Raw genomic sequence first — 26,690 nt, forward strand, 5'->3', positions numbered from 1 at the left:
TGCCATCAAGAGGTCATGACATTGAATCCACATTTTTGGATTTTGGCTTTTAAAGGCTGCAGTCTCAAACTTTTGATTAGCTGATGAACAGCCTATTTCAGTTTAATGGTCGTTATAAGCATGATATTGCTTACTCACTTTTTTGTCTCACTCCCATTTCCTCTTCTTGCATTTTGAAGCTGTACTTGGATCAGATCCAACCGTGCAAAATGTCAATTCTAGCAATGTTTTAACTGCTCTTAAAATTTTAATCAGGAGTGTATCTTGTGATTTATAAATGCATCTTAATATTGACCAGTCAGGTTTGTTTATTTAAAACTCACAGAAAGGTAAATCGGTAATTGTTGGTAGAGAAAGGCACCAAACTCCTTGGGGCGCGCCACAGTTGTGCACACACACTGTACAGTATCTACTCAGTGTAAAAGATGGTATTCTCTTTCCCTTCCGGGATCAATGAAGTAACATAAATAAATGCAATCACGGTCTGCCTGCGGCAAAGTTTGGACAAGGACAGCATAAATCTGAAAGGGGTGCTTCTGTGCTCTCGGTGCTTTGATGTTATGTGATATTTTAACGTCAAGTTGGGCGCAACACAATAAAAAATATTATAAAACTTCTACATGGACAAAGATTTTCTGGAAGATGGAAGCATAGAGTGGTGACCAAACGACTTTTTGACTGCGAAGAAATTAATTTTTGAAGTGATGCAAAGACTATGTGTACAATAGTATTGAACCCATTGCTTTGGAAAAATGATTGCTTAAACAGCCACGTATTGTTTGTGTGTTTATTTATTTGATTAGGACAGTGCATATTAATCAACATATGAGCAAAAGCATTGTACGTATGCCAGAATTAGCTGCATTAGCTACATTTCATCTGTTGTCCTAAGGCAAGCACCATAAAACACATCAAACCATAAAAAGACCTGTATACCTGTATAACTTACAAGTCCCGTTACAGTCAACATAAAATGGATTACTTGTCAAAATAAATAGTCATCAGCTGGGGCATGAGCACAGGACTGGTTTGTCTTTTCCCGCTTCTTGAAGGCCTGGAAGGTGTCACAGTTTCTAACATGAGCTGGTAGTGCGTAACATGACTATGTGCCTCTGATAGAAACGACCATTTGGCTAAATTTAGTCCTACGCTGCTCTATGTTACAGTCACCCTTGGTTAATGCGCCAGTATTGACTCGATTGTGTTGTTTTCTCCTGTATAAAAACCTGTAATGGTGGAGGGGCAAGTCCATTCACAACCTGAAAGACAAGACAGACATCCATTGTTGGCATGTTGCCAACCCTCTGGTTCTGATTGCATTCTTGCTGTTGTTTATCAGTGAAGTAAGTTCATTAAATGAACTGAAAAATTCAGTAAACATCAGCGTCCCTTAAAGAAAATTCAAGTCTCCTGTTTCTGTCCACTCTCCTCACTTGACTTCCTCTTGTTGTGCCCCCAGGTGTTATGTTGATGACAAATCCTCCAAGGTGGCCTGGCTCAATCGATCAAACATCATCTTTGCCGGCCAGGACAAGTGGTCTCTGGACCCCAGGGTTGATCTGGTTACTAAAGGACAGCTTGAGTACAGCCTACGCATACAGAAGGTAATAATGCTGACCTAAAACAAAGTACAGCCACATAAGGAGACATTATGCCTGGTCTTGAAGAAACGAAGCAAAGGGTCTGGTGATATCACGTACCAACAACTGAATATGCTGTCCCATGCTTCTTTCTATCAACTCACCGTGCAGGGCATCGCAGTTTGCAGTTTACCTTACTGTAGGTCTCGGACAGCTGTTTGAGTGACTTCTAAAAAAATAAAGTTAGTGTATTAATTGCTATTTACTTCTTACAATATGCTTATATTTAATGCTGACCCGATGTGATCAATCAATTCAAGCATCTTAGACAATGATCAAGATGTACTGCATCGATGCGTATTGGTTACCCTTACAAACATTTACGGAAATTAAAAAAATGCATTTTGGTGCAGACGTGAGTAGCAAATCCACATTTTTTTTGTATATGTCAGACTCAAGGAAGACTGCTGTTGTTTTACTGAATATATTTGACAAACATTTAGATTTTTTATTATTTAACACTATTTTAACAAAATAGTCAAGCGGTAACCTGGTGTTTGTGCAATAATTTCCTCTGTCGGTTCAAATCTTCTATTTCTGAATAAAGAGGCAGAAATAAAAAATGTGTTTTTTAAAATCAGATTCATCGATTAATTGAAAAAATGATTGACCAATCAATCGGTTATTAGAATAATCATTAGTTGCAGTCCTAGTCCGAAAGGTCTCGCTTGTTCCATGCCAATACCGTGCTGTGTCCAGGGGCAGGATGACAAATCCTGTTGGGTTTTTTTCGAAGTTTGTGCTCCACAGTTTTGTTTGTGGCTGTCGGTTAACTGTAACTTAGGCCTTGTAGTTAGAGGAGTGTACCCGGCTAACTAGCTTCACAAACAGGCAACCACGTCCTATTATGGGGAGTTTAGTGCGGCGGCTTCCTCCACGTGTGGCTTACAGCTTGTGGGGACGAGGACAATCCCTTGTGACTGTCCAATGTGCCGAAGCGGCCAGGCGAAGAGAAGAGATAGAAGAAATGTGCAGCTTCGGCTTTTATTTACACAAAACCACAGGGATTTGTGTAAATCCGAGGCCAGCTGTCAAAAGGCAATTCCCGGCAGAAATAGATGCTGCAGTGGAGGCTCATGGAAAATTATTGACAATATTAAAATCCTTTGTTGCATTAAAAATACACAAAACACATTTGCTTCCAATCACATATTACATCACAATCGCAATATTATATTATTTGTCTTTTTTTTCATAGCTAGTAGTTCGGGTTTTTTGACATGAAGTTGTATGACATCCCATCAGCAGTGTCGTACATCAGCAACACTTGGTCCCGTGAGTCCAGTTCTGGTCGAATTTCCGTGACGAGGAACGTAGTTGGGGGCAAGTCACTGTTGATGGACTCCACTGCTGATGGGGATGTCGTACAACTTCATGTCAAAAAATCCAAACTATCTCTTTAACCCTTGCATCTTTGTTTGGGGAAAAAAAATCACAAAAATGGTCAGGATGTCAAAAATGTATTAACTGTGGTGGTTTTTGTTGATGTTTGACAGTACGGATGCCCTCAATGATGTTTTTGTTGACATGATAGCTGCAAAAATGTGAACTCGTCTGCTTGATGTCTAGGTGGATGTTTATGACGAGGGGTCGTATACCTGTTCCATACAGACAAAGCAGCAGCCGAAGCCCTCATTGGTCTACCTCATTGTACAAGGTAAGCTACATCGACTTGAAAAAACAACTTACATCACTAAGATATGCCAGAATTATAGAAATGTAAGTCATATTGGTAGAGACTCGTATTCCAATGAAGACCTTTAAGGAGCGAGAACAATCTCCAGTAGATTTTAGATTTACACCCTACATCAACCGAATACATACAACATATAGGTTTTAGCATGGATTTACTGCAGAAAGTGGATGGAATAATGAAGAAAGGGGACGACCAGCAAATTCCTCAACTTCACCTCAAATCAACAGCTAGACAACTGAAAGTTGGACACAATTGGGTGTTTCAACAGGACAATGATCCGGAACACACATCAGAACTGATTTTGGAATGGATAAAGCTGGCTAAAAACTTCTGGATTGAGCCAAAGCTATAGTGGACTATGCTTGAAAGAGAAACCAAACCAACAAGTATGCCAAAAACTTGTTGATGACGAGGTGGACAGGTCAAGAGATTTGTACATATAGATTTGCGCTTGTATGTATTATGTTGACCCGCTGTAACTTAGTGAAAATGTTAAATAAATTCAAACTTGTCACCAAATTCTTAAAAATAACTGAATATGTAGGAAAAGATGTTTTAAATGAATCATGTAGAGCCCAAAATTGATATGACATTCATTGTGATGATGAGTGTACCGGTACAGTGTTCCCTCGCTACATCGCGGTTCACCTTTTTGTGTTTTTTGGGGGGGGTTTTACAGCGTATGAACGTGCATTGTGTTCTGCGTCCTGATTGGCTAAGGGAGACACGTTGCGTCTGCAGCCTGATTGGCTAAGGGAGAACCCATGCATTGTGTTCTGCGTCCTGATTGGCTAAGGGACTGCAGACCAAAGTCAATCAATCTCCTCCGTGCCTTCATGTGCAGTACAAAATGTGTTCGGCTTGCCAAATTTACATAAATGTTCGATCGCTAGCAGTGTGACTCTGAAATTCTGTATGTTAGCAAGTTTTATCCCCAGCAACACCCACAATGTAGACGAAACATTCTGCACCATCAAAGGCACCTGTGGTTGCACCCAAAAGGCAGAGGAGGATGCTAACCATCGTACAAAAAGGTGGACTTCTGGAGGAGGAAAATACGACGACAGGAGCAATATACAGTATTTTAACATGGATGCAAAAACTACAGTACAGCGGAACGGCGCCAGGCCGAAAGGACGCGGTCAGAGGGGTGAAATACGCGTGAGTCACTTGATAATTTCTTGTCCAACCTCATAGGTTGATCATTATAATTCAAACAAAGGTTTGAACTTTTTTGAGAGTGCTTAGACAAGAGAGAAATGTGTGAAAATGTTAATGCCTGTCTGAGAAAAGTGTATAAAGTGTATGGTGAGGGGTTTTTACAGTATTAAAACATGTATAAAAATTTGAAAAAAATTAAGTTGGCTACTTCGCAGATTTCACTTATTGCGAGCTATTTTGGGATCCTATCCCCCGTGATGAACCAGGGAACACTGTATATAAACTTCTAACCTAAACTGTAAATATCGGCTCATTTGCCTAGCAAATAATTGTTGTATGCTCCTTACCCCAAGAAAGTACATAGCAAATGCCACACTTTTATTTTTATGATGATGATGTTTTTACACCAATATTTATTAGCTCTCAGATTGTATTTTTTTCATATTTAAACTTCTGAACGATAGTAATAAATAAATATATATGAGTAATAAAACCAAATGATGATGCCATCAGACGATAGGCGCCATCGTGTCATTTCAACACAATTGCTGACCAAAGACCTTCTCATGCTGCGATGAAGGGAATATATTGTTATAATATATATAATATAATATATTGTTCGTGTATTCAAAGGTCAATATGTGAATCAATGTCTTTTTCCTAAGATCTATAGCAACAAATTGCCTCATCTTCCTTGACTACATTGTGTCCGATTATTCACTGCTTGATCTTTGGAATGTCCAATGTCTACCTCCACACTCTCTTCCAAGAGTCTCATTTATCTCAGCTAATGCAACAGCTACAACCAAACATTGATTATTTCTTTCATTCCCTGCTCTTTTGTCCGCTGCCGTGCCTCTGAAAGTCCCATTTCTTTTTATTGCCTATGTAATGCTCTTCTGTTGTAGCTCGCTGCTATGTCTGTGAAATCTTCTCTTCAAAGTAGATTTCTGGGAAATCTGTAAATATGCTTTCCGGTGGCAAGTTCTTCGAGATAAGCTGTAGCTCACCCGCGACCTCAGATTGATATTCTCCTTGTGCTTGTGTGGCTTTAGTCCAGATAGGCCTACTGACTTCCTCCCATAAGCCCAAAACATGTATTTTAGGTTAATTGAAGGCTACAATTTTCTTCTGTGGTTGTCTCAATTGCCACATTGCCACATTCCATCGTTTACAGCGTTCCCTTGCTCCATTGCGGTTCACCTTTCACGGACTCACTGTTTCACGGCGGTGTCTCTCTTTTCTCTCTCTTCTGTCAGCACCGCTCATTGTCTTTTGCGTCCTGATTGGTCATAGACCATTGTCAATAAATCTCCTTCATGCAATCTCCTGTTGTGGTCATGGCTACCAAACGAGCTAACCGTGTGAGCTGCTTGCTAACTGCCAGTACTGTAAACAATAGAAGAAACGGAAGAAGCTAACTAACCGTGTGAGGAAAATACAACAACAGGAGCAATATGTTTTAACAAGGATACAAAAACGCTACAGCCGAGCGGCACCAGGACGAGGCACGATCAGAGGAGCAGGAATACGCATGAGTCACTTAATAATTTATTGTGTCCAACCTAGTAGGTTGATCATTAAAATTCTAACAAAATTTTAACTTTGAGAGTGTTTGAACAGGAGAGAAATGTCAGAAAATGTTAATGCCTGTCTGAGAAACGTGTATAAAGTGTATGGTGAAGGGTTTTACAGCCTTAAAGCATATATAATAATCGTAAAAAATATATCTTTGGCTCCTTTGTGGAGTTCACGTATTGAGGGCTATTTTGGGAACCTATCCCCCGTGATAAATGAGGGAACACTTCATTTGCTAATTTTACAAACGATTCCCTTATCGATTTCAATTGGCGCGAATGACATCACCATTCAAGTGACACAACATGCGCGGCTCCGTCATTCACGCAAAAGGTTGGCAACAGGGCAACTTGCACAATACTTGCAAAGTGGATATTTCATCAAAGGGAGGAAGTACTACCAAGATGCAGAAACATTTGCACGCGTGTGATAACTTTGATTGAATGTCGCGTTTTCGATCTTCTCCGGAGTGAATCTCACCCCAGCAGCAGCAGCAACTTCAGCACTGAAAAGCCTCACGTTATGAATGAATGCTTTCTCATGCATTGCATTTAGATGAGCATGCCAAGAGAGAGAGTCTGTCGTCACGTCTACCTGTAGCTTCTCCTTGCACCAAAGCAGGGAAGAGTAAAATGACCCAGGCCATGGTAGAAGGTAGCAGTGACTCAGTCTTTTATGTCTACTCTATTGGGTAAAATGAGTTTAAAGGTGACTATATGAGTGTTATTTAAGTCTAGAGGGCTCTGATAATGTTAAAAAACACATTTAGATGGTGGTAAACAGGTTTTCTATGCTCTAACTACAAAAATATTACATTATTAAATACTAGACCCCATTGGTTCGCGACCGACACATCAGTAATTTTGATGTAATTTTGAAAAATTTTGATCTGAGAAGCTGTAATTGGGACATGTCCAACTTGTAGCCTTTACTGCACCATGTGTCAGTTTTACTGAAATTGTTTTTTCCATTTTTTTTTTTTAAATCTATATTTTTTTCATTCCGGATTTACACCAAAATTCTATTCCTTCTGTCTTGTTCTCTGTGCCATCCCTTGACTTTAGTGCAAATCAGCAATTCTGTATTTAACAAGGAACAAAAGAAGAAAGTATGACATCACTCAGCGAAGTGTAGCTCTCCTCCAATGCCGAATGATCCCAATTTGGATTAGCATGGAATTGTACACGCTCAGAGATACTCGTACCATGCATTCCCATTCTTTTTCCAAACCAGAATAATAAAACCCTGACCTCTTTGGAAGGTGGCTTAATGTGACACATGGCAAAATTGAAAGCTCTACTACCAAAAAACCCAATTAAACCTGCATTCTTCTTTTAATGACTTTCAGTATGTTCTTGGTGTCAAACATAGCCCCCAGTAAGAGACCCAGTTGCAGGCTCACATAACCAAAGTTGACAATTTCCAGCTCGCAGGGATGGCAAAATAATTGGAAAACAAATGATCAGACAAAGCAAATTTGCTGTGCATGGAAAAAGTGGTGAACTGGACAAGGCTCAGATGAGAAAGCACCAGGGGTCACTACTTGAATATTGATATCATAGCATGTCTTCTGACCAGTACAATTAGATTTCTATGAAACGTGGAACAAGTTCATCAAATGAGTAGTCACATGTTAATGCATGTGTGTGTGTTTGTGTGTGTGTGTGTGTGTGTGTGTGTGTGTATGCATGCGTGCGTATTAAAGTGGAAAAGGATACACCGTTGACCCAGTAAAATAACCGTGAAGAGATTTCGATACTTCCGCAGTGCAATGTGAATATTCTGTAATTCTATTTGCTTTTAAAAGTAAATTCTTTTGATATTTATAGCAGTCTCATTGAGTGGGATGGCATGCATACTTCTCAGTTGTATTGTACAGCGGAACCTCTGTTTTCGTTCGCCTCAGTTTTAGTAGAATTCGTTTTTCAATGCAAATTATTGCCAAAAATATGTCTCCGTTGTCCTACACTGTCTCGGTCAAACTAGACTGTTTGCCCATGTGTCATTCTACAGAATCTAGTGCCCAAACAAAGCAGCCACGCGTTGGTGACTCAGTTTCTGTGAAAAGGGGGACACTAAAAACAGATCCCTGCAAGGGATTCTTTTAATCATCTGTATTTTGTGTGTGTCGGTTGTTTATTTGTTCACAGAACACACACAGAACGATTAACAACGCTGTATCTATCTCTTTCTTACGCTTATAAAGCACTGTGCGCCCACTGCTGTTAAGAGACAAGAGTCTTCAAGAAAGGTGAAAGTGATGATAAATCTTCATTTAGCCATTTCATTCATAATTTATATTTTGCCTTGTTTTCTGCAAGTAAAACTAAAATTATTCTCGATAAAATGTGTATTGTGTTAATATTTTTGGGTGTCTCGAACGGATTCATTGGATAGCATTATTTTTTATGGAAAAAAATTGCAGTTTTTGTAAATTTGGGTTTTCGTCTGACCTTTTGAAACGGATTAATGGCGAAACCCGAGGTTCCACTAAATTGTGTTTTAATTCCACAAACAAAAATTTTTTTGGACATCTACTGTTAAAATAAATAGCGGAATTTCTATTTAGATTTCAGTTTCCTTTACTTTGATATTCATAATTTTACCACAGTAGTGGAAGTATTTTTCTGTGTGTAACCTCATGACAGCAAATGAAGGAAATGCTGAACTCTGCTAGTGTTTTAGCGTTCAACAAGTTGAATATTTTAGTAATGGTGGTCATGTTGACGCCAGTACAGTCACCTGTACTGCTTTATCTATCAGAGCCGTTTCTCAGCAGCACTCATGTTATTTACGTCTGCAGAGTACAGCACGATAATCAAACTTCCATGTGTATATCCAGTTGTGATCCAATTTCCTTACTTGTTTTTTTCCATTCCTTGGTTAACGCCGACTGATTAGCTGATTCAATTCAGCATATCCAAATATTGCTGATTTAGTTTCAATTAATTGAAATGCAATGTTTACATTGCACAGCGAAGAGAATACAATTCATTACCATTTTATTGTTGATATCCCAGCTTCTTTTTTTTTGTCTATAAAACATCATTTTAAGTCTTTTCTTTTTGTTTTTGTAACCAAATGTTGCTTCACAATCCAATCTACCCTTGTTAATTTCAGCCCACTCTTGTAACGGTGTGGTATTTGAGGAACTAATTCTCAGAACACTCTAAAGTGCGGCTTACCATGATGTGGGTGTTGCCTTGCTTGTGCAGACAAGTGTGTGTGTGTGTGATTGTGTGCATACCCTTCTCAGCTGTCTGACCAAGGAAGTGAAGTGACCTTTTAAGAATCATCATGGGAACCTTTCAGTGAGGCTTTTGAAGTCACTTCCCTCGTCTCCTTTTTTTTTTTTTTAACCTGCCTGTCCAGCTACTTGGGCAAGTAGTATTGTTAATCTAAATGCCGTTATGCACACATACAGACTGGCTCTGCATGGGAAAGGTGTGAGATAGCTCTCCTGTTAGGCAGTCTGTGTTTAACTTTATGTGATTTTTATTATGGTTTGTATTTGCGGCAGCCAGACTGGAGAAGGAGGGGATAGAGAAGGAACGAAATGGAGACAGAAGGGGGTTGTGGGGACAAGACAGAGAGAGACAACAAAATCCTCTAACAACAACAGGAGGAGGACTATATCAGTATGCTACAATGGCTACAAACATAATGTCAATTAATACAATAACAAGATAATAATGTTACACGTCAGGCAAGGCCGGAACATGCCCCCGGAGGACCTGGCCCGTAAAGCCCCCCAATGGGCAGACCAGCACAAGACCGCAGCTAAGAACAGGGTGCCAGAAGGCCGGAGGACAACCAGCGCCTGAGCCAGATGAGAGACCATACCCCACAAGGGCAGACAGAGAATGGGAGGCCACACCCCTGCGAGCCCAGAGCCATCTCTGTTCTCCAGCACCACAGCATGCCACACTACTACAAAAACTAGATGACCCAAGCATAACATATTATGGAAAAAGGAAAGAGGCAGACCAGCAAACAAGCAAGCAAGAAAAGAAATAAACTAATAACAAGGCAGCATCCCACACAGCACCCTCCCAATCTAGCAGGACAACACACACCAGGAAGTGGCAGCGCCATACCCATAAATCAAAGGGACGCCGAGCACCCAGCTCCAATGAAGCTGCAGAGCAGATAAGGTAAAACCAACAGCAAGCCATCCAACAAATCCCATTACACACCGGGAGTCCCCGAACCAGCCGTGCGTCGCTCACCACCCGGGACATCCCACAATGGGATAGGGACACGACAAAGACAGACAGCAAGAAACAATCAAGTGCCTGACAAAACAAAACCCCCACCAAATCCCGTCATAAGATGCTCCCCTGAGGGGGGAGCATCTTGTGAACATCAGTCGCACACCTGTGTTCAAAATACTCTCCATGTTTTTGTACTGTTTATGCTGCTGATCTTTTTGTTGCCGATATTTTGGACAAGGCTTGACTGCGTAGGTATCGGCTGTTGATTGATCACACACATACTGGACACATTACTTTCTTTTGCTACAGGCAAAATATGTTTATTCGACGTAACGTTACATTTTAGGTGGTCCCTAAGTGGTCTGTGTGAAAGCCTTATTAGGAGGAATCAATGAAGCCTTGACTTACTAAAAAGAAACTCTTCAATACTCCACGCCAAGCTCTCTGCAGCCTTCCATTGAAGATGACATATTTTTACTGAACGTCAAGGACCTTGCAACCACTAACCTGGCAGAGCACTTATAGACTTGAACAAGAATTTGCTCCATAAGTAATGGCCAGTGGCTCTATTATACATTGTAACAATTTCAGTGACAGCACCATGATAATGTTATACCAGCCATCATTGACTGTAATTAAAATACATACTGGCCGCACGGTGGCCGAGTGGTTAGCATGTTGGCCACACAGTCAGGAGATTGGGACCTGGTTTCCAGTCTCTGTGTGGAGTTTGCATGTTCATGTTTGCAAGAGAGCCTAGTGAGAGGATAGGCGGCATAGAAAACTAATGGATGGATGGATAAAATGCATACTATCACACTGTTAGAAAATGTACTCATACATCAATGGATCAACAATAAGGCAAAACCACGATGACTCAGTATAACAAAAAATAAATTAAATACCCATGTGCCTCATGTAGTCAAGCTAGGACATATTTATTTTGGCCATTGGTAGTGTAATGGTTCACATTGCTGGCTTTCTTGCAGCTGGTGTTGGATCGCTGTGTCAATGTGCTGTTCACAATGGCTTTATCATTGACGAGCAAATCGTCCAGAGTGTAGTCGCCCTTTCTTCCTGTCTCAGCTGGGGTAGACTCAGGCTGAATCCCAATTCAACCCCTGAGCCCTTCCTCTTCGTCTTACCCCTTGTTTACACCTACCCCTTAAAACCTAGGCCCACGGGGAAGAACCCACTAAGAAATGGGACACCACTTGATTCTCATGACATCATCACCCTTCACCACTCGCTGGCTGTGACATAGTGTAGCCAGATGAGATGATTAAATGGTTCATAATCCATGTTTCCTTCCATAAAGTCATACATTTCTACATGATTTCAAAGTTATATAGCCTAGCTCACAACGCCTTTTTTAAATAAAAGGCTTTGCGTTTTTACAAGCTGACATTTACACATTACAATCCAAACAACACACAACTCTAATAAATAACAGCTTACAAGCAGGACTGTAACAACATATATAAAATTAGAAGATGCATCAGTAATGTGGTCGCCATAATGTTTACATCTTTTATTTAGCTCACTTCCTGACTATCCAGACTGTATGCTGAATGCAATAAACGTATCTCGTTGGTGGACTACGGTGGCTGTAATTCACAGCACACAGACTTTACTATGATGTGCTGCGTTACATAAATGATTGAATTAGAAAACGCCAGCCTCACTGTGCACTCTGGAGCGGGGATAGCCACCTGCCATGGCCGGGTGTGGTGCATTGTAGGCGGGCATATGTCCGGGCAGCCTTCGCACTTCCACGGAGCTCGGGGGAATCAGAGCATAGAGCCCGGGATAGCCACCCGCCGTGGCTGAAAAGGGAGCGCTTTAGTCGGACACAAACATGGCACTCTCTAGGCCAGTTCAGTAATGTAGATTCATTATTTAATCTAATGTGTCAATTTATTTTTTGGTCCCAAGGCACAGTGTGTTACCTTTTTGGGGTTATAAAATAATGTTGGGTCACATGTAAGCAGTGAACGTCAGCCCAATATGCATGTACTGAAAAGCAGGGCTTGCATAAGAGGTAGAGGCATCTCGGCTCATTATGCCGGAGTGAAGACCAACAACTAGGCACAACCATATTCATAAAGCCTCGAGGGGAAAGGGTTCCACACAGATTTCCCTCCTATCGTTGAACCCTCATAATGAAACTCCTTGAAGTTTTAATGAAAGCAACAATTCGCTATTCCCTATTCCTCCTTCCTCCTCAAGCATATACTGAAAAATAGAACTACAAACCTCTTTAATCTTCTTTATGCTGGCTGCATTTAAATGGGACCTTCTCTTGCACACACATGATAACAGCGGTTTTGACAATGGCTGTGCGTAAACCACTACGGCTGTATTTTCAATCAACTGGTCATCTTTGACACTCCCATTTGCTTTTTATTGTCCATGCTCTCTTTGTGAACCCACCAGTGTCCTTTGCCTGCACTTTTCTTTGCTGTCAGACATATGGACACATCATGGCCATGGTGCTCCTCACCCCCCTGAATGTCTATTGAAGAGAGATGGAGTGGCACAGTTAAGCCTGACCTTACCTGTACCGCTAGGGGGAAAAGTTCAAAAGTTTAATGTCTGAAATTAAATAGTAAAGGTCATGCCAGTGTGTTGCCGGTGCGGGTGGCACAATTGTAACAGTGAAACCATTTTTATCTCAATGCTGCACTTTTTAGTACTCCCTGGTGTGGTTTAATAGACTGCTGTATCCTGTTATCCTACGCCTTTACTCTCAATTACAAAAGTCACCTATTGTTATGTGCTGGTGTATTCTTATATATGTTTTGTGCATGAAGTGCTTGCCTCCCATCATATTTCTTCTGGCATTTCAAATGTGCAGTGCAGTTGTTCTATTATTTACAACCGTTGAAGATTTATTTGTCATTGAAAAAGTATTATGACAAGTATTTACAGTATATCATATATTGAGAAATTATTACAGACTTTCTGCGTAAAAAATGGCCTTTTTTTTTTTTACCAAAAATCTGAGAATTTGTGTATGTTTGTTGTTGCTTGTTAGTATGTCAGGACCAAAGGAATCCTTTCTAATAACACTCATCTCTCAGCCCCAAGCAGCAGCATGTTATCACATAAGCGCAGCTAAGTATTGAATGTGAAATGTTCCCTTGTCGGGTCTTCAAGAGTTGGCAATAGTTGGCTGCAGCCCGGCCACTGTGGTAAATAGCATCCGGGCTTGTTATATCTCTTCTGAGCCAGAAAGAATACTCTCCTAACCCCACGCACCATGTTGCTCGTTAGTTCAAGCCAATGCTGAGAAGCAGTTGCAGATGGAAAACAAGAGACTGAGAAGAGTGGCAGTAATGGGGCGAGAGATGGAGGAGATGGAGTGACAGCAGACTAAGACATTTTTTTTAAATCTGCTAGACAGTGAAAAGACAGACTGGGGTTACCAGTGGTGGGCCCTCACCAGCCACAACATTGGGCTACTTTGAAAATATTCATTTTGACTACATTACAGAGCTGAAATTAACATAATGCAGGGTTTCCCCGAGGATTTTATGAAGCTGTGCTGGTGGGCTGCGTGGGAGGGCAACAGCGTCATGCCACTGCTGCATTTGCAATTTAAAAAAAATGAAAAATAGCAATTTTTAATGACTTATTTATTTATTAATTTATTTAACTTTTTTCAACAATTAGCCAAACATGAACCCAGAACATTGCAAAATTGTTAATTTAATGGCAAAGTAGCTGAGAGCACTGCCAACATTTACACAAAGCACATCTCATTTGTCATTAAACACCTGTCATGTTTCAGTAGAACACTTACTAAGAGGCGAAGCAAATATTCTTTGACGAACTGCTCAACATCAGCTGGTCTACCTGTTGGAGACCCCTGTGATAGCGTCACTGTCTCAAGCTGTGCACACTATGTGTTAGACAAGCCATAAGTATTATAATGATAACGAAAGCAAGATTAAGTGACACTTGATGATAATCGAAGGTTGATGTATCCCATGGACGTAATAGCCACTTGTAGCTCCGAGTTAGCTAGATGCCGCCAGCCGGGCATGTCAACAAAAGTGCCAGAAAGTGGATGAGATTGAAACGTGAGCGATCACACACGCTGGCATAGATAGGCTCAGCATGTGACAAGCTGCCGTCAATTGACTACACAGTTTACGGACTATTGTTCAATCTCCCGATAATAAGAAAGAAAGAGAAAGCCAACACGAGACATGTTGCTTATCTGGTCACTGGTCAAGTGCCAGCAAGGCAAAATAAAGTGCAGTGAAACATTTTTGTGACATTTTAAATCATTTTCAAACTAATTGTGGTCAATATTTTTGCGTAAATAATAGCCTATATATGTATCTATATAGCATATACATTCATACAGTATATTACTTAGAAATGTTATCAAGTTTTAAAAAAAACAACTTATTTTTAAGGTTTGTAGTGGTGCACCGCCACGATCAATTACATGTAACGGAAACCCTGTAATGTTAAATGAATACAGTCAAAGCTGAGCATTATTGTCCTAAAAGAGACACCGTCATTTCAGGACTATTGAGTGCACCTGAATGTAAGCCGCACCCACTAAATTTAAGGAGAAAAAAAGATTTTTTTATATAAGTAGACCACACCTGTCACAATATATTTATCATACAGAAATGTTTAAAACTTTTAATGAAATAAATGCATTTTTCCAAACAGTGCCGAACAGCGCGTGCAACACAGCTGGTTAAACAGTAGCCTACTAGAAAAGTAGTTCATCGCTGTCTTCATCTTTCTCCTGCATCTTCTTCAGTGTCGGAATTGAATGGCTTATAATTCCTTCGTCACTCACTTTGTCAGTCTCTGTCTCTCTTTTGTTGTCGCTCTCAGTGTCACTTTCGTCTTGAGGTAAATGAGGCCTTTGAGCTTGTGCTGTCCTCTTCATCACACAGTAGTCCAGCTTTTGGAAACCCGTTGCTGATAGTGGATGTTTTTGTCTTGCTCCACGCTGTCAAGATCCACTGGCAGACTTGAGCAAAAGTTGCTAGATTTGTCGCCTTTAACTCGAAAGCTGCATTATATGCATTCCTTTGTGTGTTTTCCAATCATGAGGGTGTATGCATGAAGAGCAAAATGACTGTTCTGAAGCATACGAGCTGTTGCGAGATTAAAATGAGACCGGCGATGTTAGCCGCATCACTGTATAAGCCGCAGGGTAGCGCCTTACACCGGAAATAACGGTATTATTTGTTACAGCTCATGTGGTGGCTCTCATTAGACTGTGTAGGTGAGTGCTTATGTAAGTGCACTAAATTAACATTTGAATTTGAATAATTAAGATTTAGAAAAACATCTCTCCAGTGCAGTAGAAATAGAACAACAATAGTAAATTAGGGCAAAATATGATAAATGGCAGACTTGCAGGCGAGAACACAATAGTTGGAATAGCAGCAGCCATGAGACAACAGGAGGCTGCACATGCATATTTGTGTTAGCGTGTGTGTTTGTGTGTGTGGTGCACAACCAGAGTGTGTCATGTACTCAGGCCTCAAACAGCTGTTCATCACTTTCCACACAATCAGAATTAACAATAGTTGAGGGTGTACAGACAAACACTCCTTTCAACATTACACTAAAAGCCTTCCTTTTCTTTTTCACCGTCAACATCATCAAATGACACCCACGCACACTCACAAAAATACACAGTATACGTACTATCCAATTTGAGTGTTTGTTTTTTATTTGTTGTTGTGTATCTATTGGCTGGAAATGACGCAGAAAGAAAAGTTTTCTTTGACATTTAATTTACCAATTTCATTTTTTTTTTACTTTGCAAAAAGTAAGAGGCAAAATGGTAGCGTAACTTAGGATTTAGAACATTTGACATGTCTGTATTAAATAGTAGAATACATACTATATTAAACGTCTTAGATTCATTTGCCACTTTATTGTGTCATGTCCAGATAAAAAGATTCATTCTTAGATATACCACAAGGTGTATCTAAGTGTTACTTGCATCATGCATTGATTTGGTAATTAAATACAAAAACGCTGTGCAATGCAACTGCAAAAATGGTTCCGAATGCTTTTGTTGATAACCAATAAAGAGTAAGAAGTAGTGTAACTAAACAACATCTTTGAATAGGCATATTGTTTCCTCACCTGATCTGATCATGACTTGTTATTGGTTCATTCGAACTCACTAATCAGTGATTGGCCTCCAAAACAGATCATGTAAAGCCTTCAGGCAGATAGATAATGGATGATAGCGTAATGAAACATTGTGTTTGCTCGTGGCTGTGCAATGGCTAGAAAATAGCCCGAAACAGCTCAAGAACGACGCTTTCGAAGAAACTTTTAGCAAAGGCAGCGATCGCAGGAAAGACATTGGTTTTGGCTAATTTAGACAACTTTTCTGCTTCCCCCCGAAAGTTGGCTTTAACTTCTTGGCAAACCCTCTACACTCTGTTAATGTCAAGCTTCAAGTGAAAAGAGTTTCTCTTGAGGAACTTTTACAATTTATCACACCGAGATAAAGCTAAGCAGATATTTCTTTAAAGTGAAGGTTTTTGTTTAGCTTGTTATATAAAGAAGAATAAACTAAAATAGAAAATAACATGTGTGTCTGTGATACGAAATAATTGAGTCTCATTTTTCAAATGTCACTTATTGCATTCAGTGCATGGAAATGAACGGGGTCCTAAATACTTCATAATAACATCATGCACTTGTATCCATGCCTCAAGCGGGCTTTAGTCATCAGCCCCTTATCTGTTACTGCTTTTGCAAATCTTTTGAAATCATCACAAACAGTGCTGCTGCTTGCGGCTATGGTTATGGTTGGGATGCGGGAGAGGTACCGGTACATTTTTCTCTGTCAACACTTCCCTCATCGACCTTGCTCTTCGACTTGCTTCTCTCTTGTGTGATTTGCAAAGGGTGTGCAGAGGTGGACGGGCTCAGTGACATCACAAGATCATCCGAGCTCTCCAGTAGCAGTGTCAGTCTGTCTCTCTGGCCTTTGCATGCGCTCACCCTCGCTCTCAACTCTTTCACGCTAGGCCAAGAACTGTTTGTGTATTGTTTGTGTGTAGTAGCAGGACAGATACCCCGAGGCCTCAGATCAAACAGATTGCTGCTCCTCTGTAGTTTCCATTAGCGAGACCGTTAGCTCCAGAAGTATGCAGTGATGTACTTTTTAGGATTTTTCAACTATGCCCTATGCCCTTTCCCCTATGGACGTAATGAATGGTAAATACCATGTGCATTAAATACTAAAGCAATCCAAACCCACCTTGTGATTATTGTCCAAACAACATCGGACTTATTTTATCAACACAAGATATTGCAGATATTTAGATTTACAATTCAATGGAGATTTTTGCTTACCAATTTATTTTCCTCCGCCAAAAGTCCTTGATAAGGCTGCACTTTTTTCAGCTTCCACATCAATCTCTCCATTGCTTCTGGGCATTTTTCTCTACCTCTGACCTTAACAGGGCCAAGAGCATGATTTGTAGCCTCTCCTGTCTGTTGACATTGAATGGTGTATATTCCCTGGTTGTTGCTTTGCACCTTGATCATCATTTGAGCATTTAACATAACCAGGTATGGACTATTAATTAGTGCTGTCAAGAGAACACTGAAAAAACACTGAGAGATGTATTATTTAGCTATAGCTGCTTCAGTGGTAAGCAAACCCCTTCTTACAAAGAAGGCATATAACTCTACCTGTATCAATGGTGCCGTTAGGCGTTTCTTGAAATGTAAATTTTCCATTCATTGGACAGACAACTTTCAAATGTTCCTTCATTTTGACGCCTCCTCTCGCTCCTCACCTTGCCCTCCCAAGTACAATGGGAGCCTATTAGCTTATGCTATTCCCCACGGTGGCCGAGTGTTAGCTTGTTGGCCACACATTCAGGAAGATCTGGAAGATCTGGGTTTGAATCTCCGCTTGGGCATCTCTGTGTGAAGTTTGCATCTTCTTCCCGTGCGTGCGTGGGTTTTCTCCGGGTACTCCGGCTTCCTCCCACATTCCAAAACATGCATGTTAGGTTAATTGGTGACTCTAAATTATCCATAGGCGTGAATGTTTGTTTGTCTATATGTGCCCTGCGGTTGGCTGGCGACCAGTCCAGGGTGTACCCCGCCTCTCGCCCAAAGTCATCCGGGACAGGCATATCCCCGCAACCCTAGTGAGGATAAGCGGCATAGACTGGATGGTCCATCTCAGGGTGTGGCTGACTGTTGTTTTCCACCCCTCAACTCAACTCACGCACAATGAGCCCAACGCACAAAAATAGATTTTTATAAAGGCAACTTTCATGCAGAAACTGAGAGATTAAAAATTTGATTAACACGATTTAAAAAACTAACTGTAATTAATCACAATTAATGCAATTTGACACCCCTACTATTAATTACTGGCCACAACAGGTACATACAGTACGCAGGGCTGTAAACAGTCATATTTTAGCTCAGGCAAAAGCAGAGTAGCTTTTCAACATTTTTATCTGGAAAGCCATTATTTCTGTTTATGTTTATGAATAGCTTTCTTAACGGCAAATCTATTTGTTAACAAAACAGCATTTTCCTGAAAATTCAGTAAGCACTTCATTAGCGTGTCTCTGCACAACTGTTAAATCTTTTAAATGTGATTATGCAAGCATAGGTAATTTAGCAGTGAGTGCACATGGAATTGTAAACGGGTAATATTATTACAATCTGAGTACTGACTACTACCACTATAGTTGACGATGAAGTGGTTTTAATGTACTTTTCTGGAAAAAAGCGTTGAGGCTGACCTTGTATTACGAAGAGCAGGTATTGTAATTGGCAGTAAGCTTGTCAGCATGAAAAGCCAAAGAGCTGCAAGTGCTTTCTTTCGTTTATCATCTAATGATTTCAAATTAGATGAACATAATTGCATAGCTGTTCTCCACTGGCTGCCACATCACTCCTCAAAATGCCACATTGATAGCCAGCAGGGGGGTAGACGTAGGAGGGGACGGGAGCCTCGGGTAGAAGAAAAATGAAAGCATGAAAATAAGGCCAATATTTAAGAGACTGAATTTTAGTCGTAGCTGTGATTTTGTCTGTTCAGCTTGAATGGCAAGAAATTCTGCAAAGGTTATTTTATCTGCAGCCATGTCTGCTTCTGCTCGTATTTCATGTTCAGTATCTCATCTAAAATAGTTCAGACAACAACATGTCAACACATTTTTAAATTGGCTCACTGATATCTTTGAAGATATTGCCTTGGAATAAATGGTCAACGTGGGAGAAGAAATTTACACTCAGACTAAAGAAGTGGGTACATTCTAATATACACTAAAAACATGGTGTTACTGTTGTTTGGTTCTATTCACACACACACAAGTAGTACTGACGGCGTACATTTACACACTCATCACAGGAATGACTGTCTTGTCTACGACATTCAATTCAATTTATTTGTATGGCGCCAATTGGCAACAGCAGTTATCCCACGGCACTTTACTCATGAAAGTCACATTCAGAAATGAAAACAGAGAACCGACCGAAACCCCACATGAGCAAGCACTTAGGAAAAACTCCCTCTGGGGAAGAAACTTTGAACAGAACCCAGGCTTTGTGGGGTGGCAGTCTGTCTCGAGCGGTTTATATTTAATTCATCTCTGATTTTTAGAGAACAAAAATTGCAAGTTTGACTTGTCTTAAATTTTCTCACATTTATACAGGGTCAAATTTTTAAAAAAAAACAGCATCAAATTAATATTTGGGTAAATGTCTGTTAGCGAGTTTTACCGCGATCAAACTCTTTTTCTAGCCATCAACAAGATTTGCATAAGTCAGGGGCCGCCAACCTTTAGCGTCAAAAGAGCGATTTGGGCCCGTTTCCACCAAATTAAAACCCACTTGGACTCACAAACCCAACTGACCACTAGATTGAAGGCAACGCTACACATATACAGTAGTTCCCTCACGCGTATTGTCACGTTCCTTTTCTGTCTTCCGGTTCCTCCTGGTGGAGGGGCGGGGCTGCCACATGTTTCTTAAGCCTTCTCCATCGATTTTGGATCCATTTTTTCAACTTCTGATTTTTTGAACTCATCCAATACCAAAGACGTACTTTTTTATAAACCCGAGCGCCCGATCCCAACGACGTATTTATACGTTTTTTATGTTTTTTGCATGAGAGGCTAATGGAGGGGATGATGCAACTCCTCACCAATGGATTAGGTTTAAGAGGAATTTTAATGCCATAAAAACGGCCACGAGGTGGCAGAAGTGCATGAGAGTAAGGAGAAACACACATGACAGGAAGAGGAAGCCCTTGCGTAAAGGCAGCTGTTACACTGCGTACCACATGATAACAAATGACACATTGTAGGGAAATTTTAACACATGCACACACACACACACACACACAGACACACACACACACACACATAGTTCAGTTCCAAAAATGTGAAAATTGTAAATACTGTAGTTCATGGTGTTACATTTGTAAATTTGTAAATTGTTACATTTGTAAATTGTTATTTTGATGTAAAAAAAAACAAAAACAACCTACCATGTTCTACCTATGTTCTACTGCTGATTATTAAAGAACGGAAAAAGGTAGAAACGAACTTTTTTTTCTGATGAAAGACGGGAGTCTATAATCTTTCTTTTGGTAAGTTCCATGTTTCTATAGCCATAGAACACAATATTCTGTGTGCCTTGAAAGAGCCGTCAAAATCGTCTAAAATGGCCGGCACTGAAGGGGTTGTCTTTTGAAAAATGGCTGGGACTTAATATCAAATGTTTATTGTTTGTATGGCTTCATTTATATGCTGAACGTAGAACAGATTGCAACAAAAAGCTCATTATAAAACACAAAAACAAAGACCATCTCAATTAACCAGGGTCCAATCTGATTGTATGTATTATTTGTAAATCTCCAACTATTTTCAGTGAAACAACGCAACAGCAACAAATATAAATACTAATATAAATTACAAATATGCAAAAGGTAACAGTTTTTGCTAGTCTTTAGTGAAGATTGGCATTCAGAAGTTTTTCAAATTTGCACATTTGTTCTCCGAAATGTCTTTGCTGTGTAAAAGGTGTTTATTATTCATTATCGAGGGTGTCACAAGATCTCGTGTTACAAGATCTCGCAAGATTAAAACACGACAAGATTTCTCGTTCAGAAAAAAATTGTCTTGTGGATGATAATAAATTAATGAATTAATCACACAATAATGAATAATGAAAATGAAGTTTTGCCGGCCTCAATATATCGCCCTGTGCATGCGTGTCTTTTTTCCTCGTCTCCCTCCTTTCAAACAGGCAGGGTGAGAGTTCACTCTGTGCATTGGTTTCAGCACCTTGGCGTGTTTGTTCCATAGAAAACGGCATGAACGGAGTGAGCCCTTTTGTCAGTCATACAGTTTCTTTGTCTCTGTGGGTGGAGGCGGGGCCGGTAGCATACACACAGAGTGCAGAAGAGTATAACGTTGTAGAAATTAAATTGGTAGATTGATCTATATTGTCATATTTTCTCATTGTACTTTTCTTAAAAGTAATATTAAAATCTCGTATTAAAATCTCCGTTTCGTGTAGACCTAATCTCATGCATCGTGTCGTCTCGTGAGTGTCTCATGACACCTCTATTCATGATATATTTATATGATTATTTTTTTCTTTCACGATTATCCTGCCTGTTGCCATTCATATAGAGTTGACAGGGTCATCAGATTATGGGCAGCTTCCAATTTCCTATATGATGCATTTTTCTCAATGCTCATGAGGAATAATTCTGCAGGCACAGGCATTGTAGTCAGCCTATCAACATCCCCGCCCATTTCTGTCTGTTTATTAATGGGGCTAAAAAGCCAATTGGATTTTTTGTCATCTCCATACCAACATGCCCCTCTCATATGAGGAAAATACATCTCCATTTCAGCTTGGTCATTTGACTAAGACTTCATTTCAAACCCTGTTTACCCATTGTGACTTCTTGTCTCTTGATATTAAGGGGAATGTGTGGATGGTTTGTGGCAGTGTACCACGTGTGTGTGTGTGTGTGTGTGTGTGTGTGTGCTGCAAAAGACAAAGCTTCTGGAAGAAAAACAGGAGAACAATGGACAAGTAATCACAAACTAAAGGAAACAGTTATTTCTTGTTAGTTAGGCCCCTGAATAAGTTTAAAACCAGCCGTTGTATTGAAGAGTTCTAATTGAATGATTTGACAAATGTTGAGAGCCTCCAGAGTATCGTTCCTGTTTAATGAAATGTGTTCCAAACTCAACCTTCCAGAGCCACTTGCTTGGTGGGCTGTGTAGCTCTGCAGGTTAGTCAAAATGTAAGTTGGACTTGACTTGTTTCTGTACAAGCAAACACTCTTTGTCTGGGTTCTCCCATTATAGGAAGCTGGTTATCGGTTGTTGCTCCCAATAAATTCAAAAATGTGGGCAATTTCAGCTGGCCCTGGCCAAAGTTCAATTGAATTGATTCTATTTTGAAATTAAGTTGTGTAAAGTATCCTGTAACCAGTGGCAGGTGCGTTTCATTCATGGGGACTTAAGCAACCTAATCCACCTCTGAATACCACCACTCTCAGATCACGTATACACAGACTGTTATCAATATACAAAAATGCAATAAAACAATTTGTGGCACTACAGAATTGGGGATGAATACCCGGCTAATCCTTCATCTTCGATACATCGTCTCTAAACAACTGTAAAGTTCTACACCACAACACCATCTGGGGCCATTCAGAATGAATATTTACCTAATGGCATGACACAAACATACCAAAAAATAATAAAATCCATCACACTCACCACTCACTCAACTCAAAGGTATACCCGAGAAATATACATGTACCAATATACCAATATGTACCAATATGAGTTTAAAATGAAAAAAACAACTCTTGTAAAGTTTTCTCATAATGCATTGTGTCTGAGCAACGCATTCATTGGCGCCTGCCGGGGCGCTGCAATGACGTCAGACTCCTTCTGGGCTGTGGGTTCCTCTGGCTCCCTCTGAAGGAGCATTGCATTGCCATCCAGCCATCCATCCATTTTCTATGCCGCTTGTCCTCCAATGAAATGCTTTGCTCATATTAAATGAATTATGGGAAAACTTTAAAATGTTTATTTTTTTCCGTTTAAACTGGTACAAGTTTGTACATGTATTAGGCATATCCTTGAGTGTGAATTTGCTGTGTGTTGAGTTTAGTGTTCTTTGTAAGTTGCACCGTGAGTCGGACTGTTATATTGAGTCATGACCTCCTGCAATTCCCAATGGGTTGACAAGCTAGTTGTGAGTTTTTTCATAGCTCGTAGCTCCTGTCAAATACAGAGCTGCCTGGTCCTCACTGATTCGTGCACCACAATATGCCATTTTATGACATGGGCATGTGCGGCTTATATTCCGGCGCGGTTTGTATATGGACAAATATGTTTTTTCCTCTAAATTTTGTGGGTGTGGCTTACACACCAGTACGGCTTATACACCAGAATTTACAGTAGTTAGACTTCAGTTTATTTATTCTAAATTTTAGAAAGTGTTACAAACGGAGCAGGGAATAAGGACAAAGTAAGAAGCCAAAGATGTACCACTTCCACATGGAATGGGAGGAGAATTTTTTTTCACTCTATCATGTCAGACATGCCATGGCTGACTCCATCCAGTGTGAAGGTAATGTAATAATATAACGCTATGTCTCATCACTAACACCCACAATACTACATAGAACTTGTCCTTCAATATTTTTTGACAAATAATGGGCCATAGTCAACCATGAAAGAGTGATCATTTATTACTTAATTTGTGAAAAAACGGCAGTGAGGGAGCGATGTTCGAACCGCAATGTGAGGAAAATTCCACAGACCGTATGAGAGAGTGGAATAGTTTACTGGTATGTTCAGAAGCGTGGGTTGGTACTTCACCATAGCTGCTGAGTACGGTGGAATATCAATACTAGCACTGCTGAAAGATTAAATATTTTGAAGAAACCGGTGGAGAAGGATATGTACAACGAAGAGCTGGGGTGACAATTGGGCAGAGCGAGTAGACAATAAATGCATACGACGGAGCAGACTGACATGGATGATGATTAGACTGCAGCCGACCTGGCTGGAGGTGCTGTGCCTCAACTGAGGGAAAGGCATGGATGAAGATTAATGTAGGCAAACTCTGGGTGTTAGACTGTTAAAATGTGATTGCATTGGCCTTGACGTTATACATCAGTGCTGGACTGATGATTCAGTGAAAAATCCAGAGGAAAGGCACCATTTTTATGCTGCAGGGGTTGACTATGAGAAAAATCTAGGGTGAGCAGCAGGAGGGAAATGTAATGCTGGGTCCACATGCACTCTTGGGGAGAAACACATTGCAAACACAAGGGGGGATGGTTGGGAAATAATGAATCTGATAAAGAAGCACTGCAACATATTTCCACAGCACTTTTTTGAACCATTGTGCTTTTTTTCCTGATGTATTTACTAGTTGCTGATTTGTACTTTATCTGACATTGACTTTAATGTCTACCGTAGTACTGTGTAATGAATCAAAAACTGCCAGTTACATGTACAATAGATCAGTCAACTATAACAATGCTAAGATGACTACATTGTTCCCTCGCTCTATCGCGGTTCACCTTTCGCGGATTTGTTGTTTCGCTGATTTTTTTAGTGCCTCTTTTTTTTATTAGTTACAGGCCGAGCTTGGCCCTTTAAGAAGAATTGAATTGTGAGAAGTTGAGTGTCTATCTCTTCCCTCTCTCGTGTGTCTGCACCGCCCGTTGTTTTCTGCATCCTGAAGACTATCGTCAGTCAACTTCCTTCGTGCCGTCCTGCCATATCTCCTGTGTCATCGCTAGCTTGCTTGTTAGCTAGCTTGTAAATGAATCTTTGGTTCGTCTGCAGCAGTATGTTTTAACAAGGATACAAAAGCGCTACATTACAGCAGAACGGCGCCAGGATGAGATGGCACGGTCACAGGAGTGAAATATGTGTGAGTGACAAATTAATTTCTTTTGTTGATTATTAAGGTTGATCATTAAAATTCAAACAAAGGTTTGAACTTTTTTAAGCGTGTTTAAACAAAAGAGAAATGATAGAAAATGTTATTGCCTGTCTGAGAAAAGTGTATGAAGTGTATGGTGAGGGGTTTTACAGCATTAAAACATATATAATCATTGTAAAAAAATCAAAAAATTGGCTACTTCACGGATTTCAATTATTGCGGGCTATTTTGGGAACGTATCCCCCACGATAAATGAGGGAACACTGTGTTCAGAAAAACCACATAGCCACCAAATAGTGCAAATCAGTTTGGTTTGCTTAGGTAAGTGTATAGCGGCTTTACCTGGTAAAACCAACATTACAAGACCAATATTACATTCATTTTACATTTTTACCTTGAGGAGCAATGTCTTTGCATTTATTTATTTCACAAAATGTCCCCATGAAGTCAGTTTCCTCGCTGATGTTTTTTAATAAGCTGTGTTGTGGTCTCGGTCAGATTTGCTCTGGACCTCATCAGATGTCCAATTGGACAGCAAGGAGTAAGTTTGCTTCGATGCAGAGGTTACGCTAGAGCTTATATTTTGAAGATTCCCAATCTCCGGGGCAATTAACAAGGAGCACATACTGCTATTATTGTGTGTACTATTCAAATAAAGAATATACAGTCATGAAAAAATGATTACAGCACTTTCTGTTTTCAGTTTCTTGCTCATTTTAATGATTAAGTTTTTTAGTTGTAATCCTTATTTGTCCAAACAAATGTACCTTTAGTTGCACCAGGCATTAAAATGGATCAATAAACTGAAGAAGCAAGGGTGGTGAATGTTATGTAAGTCTACTTTACTGGTTCTTAAATGTTACCATGAAGCAGTACACACAGCAAATGTTGCCTTTTGACACTTTTTGTTGATGTAGCCACAAGTTGAAAGTATAATTACGTTTAATGTTCTGTATGTTTTTCTTTTTTTAAATGAAAAATGTGCTTTGTGTAAAATCATTGCAATAAATACCTGATGTATCAAATACGATACATAAACAAAACTCTGTAGTGCAAAGGTTTTGTTGCATGTTTTTGAAACTTGCTTGAAGGGTCGCTTATCACCTCAAAGTCAAATAATTAGAATTTTGGTAACATTCCTGTGATTCACACCCCGAGCATAAAATATTATGTGTGAGGAGTTTAATTAAATTGCAAGCAAGCCAACAGAAGTAATGGTATAAGCAGTGCAAATAGTGTCTCATATGCAAGGTCCAAAATACATCTTGTCACAGTTGAAAACATATTCTTCATTTAAACCCTTTATTTATGTTTCCCTATTCTTCAAAATCAAAGTGATAGATCATTCTTTGAAATGCTGGTGTAATATGTGCATACATGATCTATATTTCCCTGCCAGTCCCCCCACAGCTTGTAAAA

The 26,690-nt window shown here is 40.0% G+C and overlaps 1 protein-coding gene across 2 annotated transcripts in view; it reads left to right on the plus strand.

The window, feature by feature from the left end:
* Positions 1 to 26,690, plus strand: part of lsamp (limbic system associated membrane protein) — a 314,265-nt gene that overhangs the window by 250,065 nt on the left and 37,510 nt on the right. For both annotated transcript variants that reach the window (XM_054795076.1, XM_054795075.1), the window contains 2 exons: positions 1,460 to 1,604; positions 3,210 to 3,297. In XM_054795076.1, the coding sequence (XP_054651051.1) occupies positions 1,460 to 1,604; positions 3,210 to 3,297 (233 nt within the window). The remainder of the gene's footprint in view (positions 1 to 1,459; positions 1,605 to 3,209; positions 3,298 to 26,690) is intronic.

The sequence above is a fragment of the Dunckerocampus dactyliophorus genome, chromosome 12 (genome assembly GCF_027744805.1).
Source record: "Dunckerocampus dactyliophorus isolate RoL2022-P2 chromosome 12, RoL_Ddac_1.1, whole genome shotgun sequence".
Taxonomy (NCBI): domain Eukaryota; kingdom Metazoa; phylum Chordata; class Actinopteri; order Syngnathiformes; family Syngnathidae; genus Dunckerocampus; species Dunckerocampus dactyliophorus.